The sequence below is a fragment of the Emiliania huxleyi genome (assembly GCF_000372725.1).
Source record: "Emiliania huxleyi CCMP1516 unplaced genomic scaffold EMIHUscaffold_31, whole genome shotgun sequence".
NCBI classification, from domain to species: Eukaryota; Haptophyta; order Isochrysidales; family Noelaerhabdaceae; genus Emiliania; species Emiliania huxleyi.
The window spans coordinates 431,501-437,510 of record NW_005199684.1 but is presented as its reverse complement, the minus strand read 5'-3'; the positions used below and the strand labels follow the sequence as shown (position 1 = coordinate 437,510).

The following is a 6,010-nucleotide window of genomic DNA, read 5'->3' as shown; positions in this document are numbered from 1 at the left end:
CTCTCGATACCGCCGCGCCGCCCGCGCCCGCCCGCCGCCCGCGTCGCCGCCGCGAAGGCGTCGGGTACTCGACTAGCTCCGTCTCGCGCTCCGAGTCCGCCTGCAGCACGAAGTCGTCGTCCACCTGTCCACGGCCGCACCCCGTGAAGAGACGCCGCTCACACCTCGCCCACACCTCGCAGGGCGGCCTCCGCCTCGCCCGCGTCGTCAATGGTCTCGTCCGGGTCCATCAGCGCCGCCCACAGCTGGGCGGGGGAGGGAAGGGGAGGGAAGGGGAGGGAAGGGGAGGGAAGGGGGGTGGAAGGGGGGGGGGGTTGGGCCAGAGCGGGGTGGGGCGGGAGGAGAGGCGCGTCGCAAGAGCAGCTCAGTCCAAGCGGCGGCGGCGGCGCATCGCGGGGTTCCAGAGGGGGGGCAAGCAGCGACCGCCCTCAGAACGATACAGAGGGCTGTTTCCGCAGCGGCACAGAGCGCCGGCTAGGAAGAACAGAAATCAAGGACGGGGGGTCCTCCTCGGGCGGTCGGAGGGCGTGGGAGGGGGCGGGGAGGGAGGCGGGGACAGGGGCGGAGGGGGTCGCAGGGGAGGACGGGGAGGGAGAGGAGGGAGGTGGTAGGCGGGAGAGGCGGCAGGCGGCAAAAGAGGCGGTGGGGCACGAGGCACCTCGGGGTCGGCATTCTTCAGCTCCTCCTCGCCCGTGTCGGGGAAGGCCGCCTGGGAGAGGGGGGGGGGGGGGGGTGAAAAACGGCGGTGGTGTCTGAACCAGAGAGGGAGAGGGGGGAGAAAAAAGGGAGGGAGGAAGAGAGAGAGAGAGAGAGAGAGAGAGAGAGAGAGGGAGAGAGAGGGAAAGAGAGATAAAGAGACAGAGAGACAGAGAGAGAGAGAGAGAGAGAGCTGTCTCGAAGGGAGAGACAGACAAAGAGCGTCCCGACCTCTGCTCCGAGTGCATCCCCCACAGCGGTCGACAGCTCCGCCTCGCTGCCAAACGCCTCTCCCGCAGTCGCACGGAGGCGAACCTCGGCCGCCACCGACGCGCGCGACGCACGCGTCGTGCGCGACAGCCGCGAGAGCGTCGAGAAGCCCGCCTCCGACTTTGGCGCCTATGAGCAGGAAGAAGGCTCCTAGAAGCTTCCTGGAGACGCCTGGCCCTCGGACTCCTGTGCAAGCCTCGGGCAGCACTGGCTGGTCGGCGGGGACGAAGGTGCCCCCTCCCATCGGAGCGAGGTGGCGAAGGTAGTCGTAGTTGTCCGCCGGGTTGAGACCGTACTCGAGCAGCTCCCGCTGCTGCGCCGCCGACAGCGCCCGAGCGCCGCCTGCTGCGGCGCCGCCGTCCGCGCTGTCCTTTGAGCTGGAGGGGGCTCCCGCGTCGTGCGCGGCGATGTCAAAGCCCTCGAGGTCTTGCTCGGCGGCCCACGCGCGCGTCGACTGCGACGCACGCTCGCTCGTCGCGCGGCCCAGGTTGGCAGAGATCTCTGCGGGCGTGAGCACGTGCTGAGAAGCGGTCGCCGCGAGCGGGTCGCGCTGCGAGCGGTGGACGAGGTGGAAGTGCGCCGCGGAGGCGCGGTCCTCGATGAAGGCCTTCTTCTTGCCCATTATTCACGCTGCTGATAGGAGCACTGGGCGCGGCCTCGCGGCGACGCTGCGTGGTCACACTCTAAAAAACTTTGGGCCGGCAGTGCTCCAAGTGCTCCGCACCGCGCATGCCGCGGCTCAGCTTCAGGTGAGTTCATCTTGCCGGCGGTACCCGACGCTGCTCGAACGGCAGTTGTCGACCGCCGGCAGTTGACCGGCAAGATGAAGTCCACTGCGCTCGAAAAAAATACCACCGGAAGCGCCTCGCCGAGGCGCACAATAGAGAGAGAGAGAGAGATTTTTAGCAATACCTTTGTTTTGCACAATAGTCCCCGTCAGCGCCACGCGCGAGAGCATGTGTCCACTGTGCAACGCGGCGGCGCGATGAGTCACGGGGACGACCGACGGAAGCCGGAATTAGCCACAAAACTCGCCTCGCAGCGCAGGTTTTCACCGATTTGCTATGCGTTGGCTGAAAATAGTTGCTCAAACCGACCAAGTCAAGCGAAAATCGGCCCAACGAAAACAGCACTAGTTAAGGGCAAAAACCGATTTGCTGTGGGGGGCGTTAAAATGAACTCGGAGGCACAGGCCGGGGCACGAACCCGGGGCACAAACGCCAGGCTCGACAAACACGGGAAGGCACGTAGTGACGCAAGGGGCTCTAGCGACGGTGGCGTCCTCCGACGCCGCGGGGTCCGGCGAGCCTGAGCTCAGTCGCAATCTCATCCGCCGCCGCGAGCTGCAGCGCGACACAGCTTAAATTGCCTCTCCACCCTCCACCCTCCAGAGGGTTAGTAACTCCAAGTGCTCCAAGTGCTCCTACGCCACGGTGATGCCATGAAAAGATCGTGCGGCCGTCAACGGCGCAGCCGCCTCCCACGCGTTCATCACGGGATCGTATTGCTCCATCGAGCTGAGGGGCCCGTCGTCGCCGTTGTACCCGCCAACAGCGTACAGCTTGCCGTCGAGCGTTGCCATGCCGTGGGAGTCCCGCGCTGTCGCCATCGGCGCCACCGCCTCCCACGCATTCGTCGCCGGGTCGTACCGCTCCACCGAGCTGAGGTGATTGTGGGCGGTCGTACCCAATCCGCCTGCGACATAGAGTTTGCCGTCGAACACGGCCAGAGCGATGGATCCAACGACGTGCTGTCGCCATCGGCGCCACCGCCTCCCACGCGTTGGTGGCCGGGTCGTACCGCTCCACCGAGCTGAGGCGGTCGTAGCCGGCACCCCGCCCGCCTGCGACATAGAGCTTGCCATCGAGCACCGCCACAGCGTGTTTCTCGCGTGGTGTCGCCATTGGCGCCACCGCCTCCCACGTGTTCGCTGCCGGATCGCTCCACCTCCCCGAGGATGCCGTCGTCGTTGTTGCAGCCTCCCACCGCGTACAGCTTGCCGTCGAGCACCGCCACAGCGAGCTCTTCCCGTGCGGTCGCCAACGGCGCCGCCGCCTCCCACGCGTTCGTAGCAAAGTCGTACCGCTCCACCGCGTTGGAAATTGCGCTGTCAACCTCATTCAGGCCGCCCGCCGCGTAGAGCTTGCCGTCAAGCACCGCCGTGTCGACATACCTTCGTGCCGTCGGCATTGGCGCGACAGCCTCCTCCTCCCACGCGTTTGTGGACGGGTCGTACCGCCCTCGCTGCTGTGGCCGCCGAACACAACCAGGCGCGGCCTCTCGCGCTTCTTCAGCGTCTCCTTCCAGCCGCGGCGCCACGCGCGGCACGTCCCCTTGACGGCGTGCTCCTTCGTCGGCAGCTGGGCGAGGATGTGCGGGGCGAGGTCCGGCGAGAGGAGGACCTCGGAGAGCACCCACTCGGGCTGCTCCACGAGCCGAGCGGCGTGCTCCTCCGCCACGCGTAGCGCAGCGTCGCTCGCGCCCGCCTGCGCCTCGATGATGGCGCACAGCTGCGCTGGCTTTGCGTCGCGCCGGCATTTTTGAGGGGACGGCAGGCGTCGGAGAGGCCCGCGACGCGCGCGCCGATGCGGTGGGAGGCCATCGGCGCAGAAAGGCGCGTCACTGGAGCGGCAGCAGCCCCAGCTGAGGGAGGGTGTAGAGGGTGTAGAGTGTAGAGCGCTGTAGAGCTGTAGAGCTGGAGAGCGCTGTAGAGCTGTAGAGCTCTACATCCGCCGCGGGACGAACGATGTGCCTCCGTTGTAGAGCGATGTAGAGGCGCTCTACAACGTGAAATCTCTACAACAAACTCTGGATCATAAGCGCGAACGAGGCACGGTCGCTCTCCGACATGAGGCGCGTTGCACTTTTGCCAGTGCTGCCCTGGCCTTCTGTCTGCCCGCCCAATGGGTGGGAGGTGCCTCTGCTGCTATGGCATGCCTCACGGCTGCGACTGGCCGGCGCCTCGGCGCGTCAGCTCAGCTCGGCGTAGCGATAGCGGCCAGCGCAACTCGCCTGGACTCAACGCTCAGCCAGGAGCTCCCGCACGCGCTGGCGCGAGGCATGGCGCATGCAACGCGTCTGAATGCTCGCCTCGCCTCGCGCAAATGCGACCGTCCTCGCAGCCGACAGTCCACCGCCTGCTAAAGAAGCACAGCGACGAATGCGGCACCGGCGACACATGGCAAGCTGGTCATGACGCAGTTATAGGGTGTTGTGTGCCGTCGGAGTGACTCTCCTGTGTGTCAGGGATAGTCAGGGCCGTCCATCAGAGCTCCAGTAAGCTCGGAGACACCCCATTAGTGTGACTCGACCTCTTTGAGTCACTGCCTTCCCGGCGGTTTGGCTGTAGAGCCTCTACAACAAACTCTACAACAAAATCGCGCTCCTACATCGCTCTACAACGCAGGCGCTTCGTCCCGCGGCGGATGTCAGAGCTCTACAGCTCTACAGCACTCCAGAGCGCTCTACATCTCTACAACTCTACAGCGCTTTCAGCGCTCTACACTCTACATCCTCTACACCCTCCCTCAGAGCCCCAGTCGCTCGGGCTATATCGCCTATCGGCAAAAAAAAATCTCGGAGCCCTAGTTGTTCGTTCCTTCAGCTTCACAACGAACAACAACGGCGACTACATGTACATCATCATCGACAATATATGTGCATACATACGGCGTGTGAGTTGCGTAATTGTATTCTCTCTCGATTTTACAGCGTACACCAACTAACTCGTACACGTATACGTAAGTAACCCCCCGCCGATGCCCGATGCGCGATGGCCTCATGCGCCCCGCCCGCAGCTATGGCGATACACCTCAGGAGGTACATGAAGGAGGAAACAGCCCTGGGGGCGCCCGGCGCCCGTCTACGCCACCTCCTGGCTGTCCGTCAGGTCGAGCTCCTCCTCGCATGCCATCGCGCCCTGGCTGAGCTCCTCCGCCCGCCGGTCCATCTGCGCCTGCAGCGCCGCCACCAGCACCCGCAGCTGCTCCAGCTCCTCTGCGCTGGTGGCGGCGACCGACCGCGCCGCCTCCGCCAGCAGCGTGGTCGGAGGCAGGGGCGCGGGGGCAGACGTCTGCGTGCCGACCGACCGCGTGAGGTCGGCGGCCGCGATGCGGCTGGCGACGAGGGCGGAGGAGGTGGCGCAGGCGGCGAGGGCGGCGAGGGCGGAGGCGGCATCGGCCGCCGCACCCGTGCCTGCGCGCGCGAGGTGTTTGGGTGTAGGCGAGAGGCGGTGGGTGTGGGAGGCCGGGGCGGAACGGAGGGAGGGGGTGCAGGGGGCGCGTTTCACGGGGGCCGGACACCTCCAGCGCAGATTGACTCCTTGTTTCCGGAAGTCGCGATCTCGGGCGTAATGCGGACCTTGAGCAGCGAGCGCCCGATCCCGCACCGGTCGGAGAGCTGCGTATTCTCCGAGCCGCCGCGAATTGTGAGCGGTGCCGCCGTCGCTGCACCTCCTCCCCTCCTCCAGTCATCTCCACCACCTCCGCACGTCCTCTCCCACAAAATACTCACCCACACCGCACCGCCCTCCCTCTCCTGTTCCCGCCTCCTCGAGGACCTGACGCTGCCACCCTTCCTCCTCTGCGGCTCCGACCGCTCGACGCCAGAGAGGCTCGCCGCCCCGTCGGACGGGCCGCGGCAGACGGTGGCTGCAACTAGAAGCGGCCGCTGATCGGCACTCACACAGCCGACGCGGAGGGCCGCGTGTCCATGCAACAGCGCTGCACAGCACCACCTCGACGGCCCGCCACTCCCTCTCCTGCAGGTGGGCTGGGCGACGCCGCTCGACGAGTTCGGCTTGTGGATCGCCAACCTGCCGACGGCGTCGCAGGCGCGCCGCCACTCTCCTGAGCCTCGACGACCCACAGTGGGGCATGATCTAATCCGGCCACTACAACCAAGGACACAGCTCTCAGAAGGACTTCGGGGCTGGTGTCGTCGACGGTGGTGATGAAGATGGTGGCGGCGACGGTGGTGGTGAGGGTGGCGGGCTTGGCGGAGGAGACGATGGCGGTGCAGATGGTGGCGGCGACGAGGGCGGAGG

At 66.2% G+C, this 6,010-nt stretch overlaps 3 protein-coding genes across 3 annotated transcripts in view; all 3 read right to left on the bottom strand.

Moving 5' to 3' along the window:
• The window catches only part of EMIHUDRAFT_101380 (hypothetical protein), a gene marked incomplete at both ends in the record, with an annotated part of 4,393 nt that extends 2,805 nt beyond the window's left edge, over nt 1–1,588 (bottom strand). Inside the window, 5 exons of the mRNA XM_005774595.1 lie at nt 11–124; nt 165–245; nt 659–709; nt 1,012–1,095; nt 1,175–1,588. Of these exons, the coding sequence (XP_005774652.1) occupies nt 11–124; nt 165–245; nt 659–709; nt 1,012–1,095; nt 1,175–1,588 (744 nt within the window). The remainder of the gene's footprint in view (nt 1–10; nt 125–164; nt 246–658; nt 710–1,011; nt 1,096–1,174) is intronic.
• A 280-nt stretch (nt 1,589–1,868) lies between these two features.
• EMIHUDRAFT_207381 (hypothetical protein) lies at nt 1,869–3,816 on the bottom strand (the record flags this gene model as incomplete). The annotated part of the gene is made up of 3 exons (XM_005774594.1): nt 1,869–1,931; nt 3,234–3,609; nt 3,767–3,816. 3 exons carry the CDS (start codon nt 3,814–3,816, stop codon nt 1,869–1,871), a joined length of 489 nt encoding a protein of 162 aa, XP_005774651.1.
• A 2,029-nt stretch (nt 3,817–5,845) lies between these two features.
• The window catches only part of EMIHUDRAFT_207379 (hypothetical protein), a gene marked incomplete at both ends in the record, with an annotated part of 1,490 nt that continues 1,325 nt past the window's right edge, over nt 5,846–6,010 (bottom strand). Inside the window, one exon of the mRNA XM_005774593.1 lies at nt 5,846–5,857. Within this exon, the coding sequence (XP_005774650.1) occupies nt 5,846–5,857 (12 nt within the window). The remainder of the gene's footprint in view (nt 5,858–6,010) is intronic.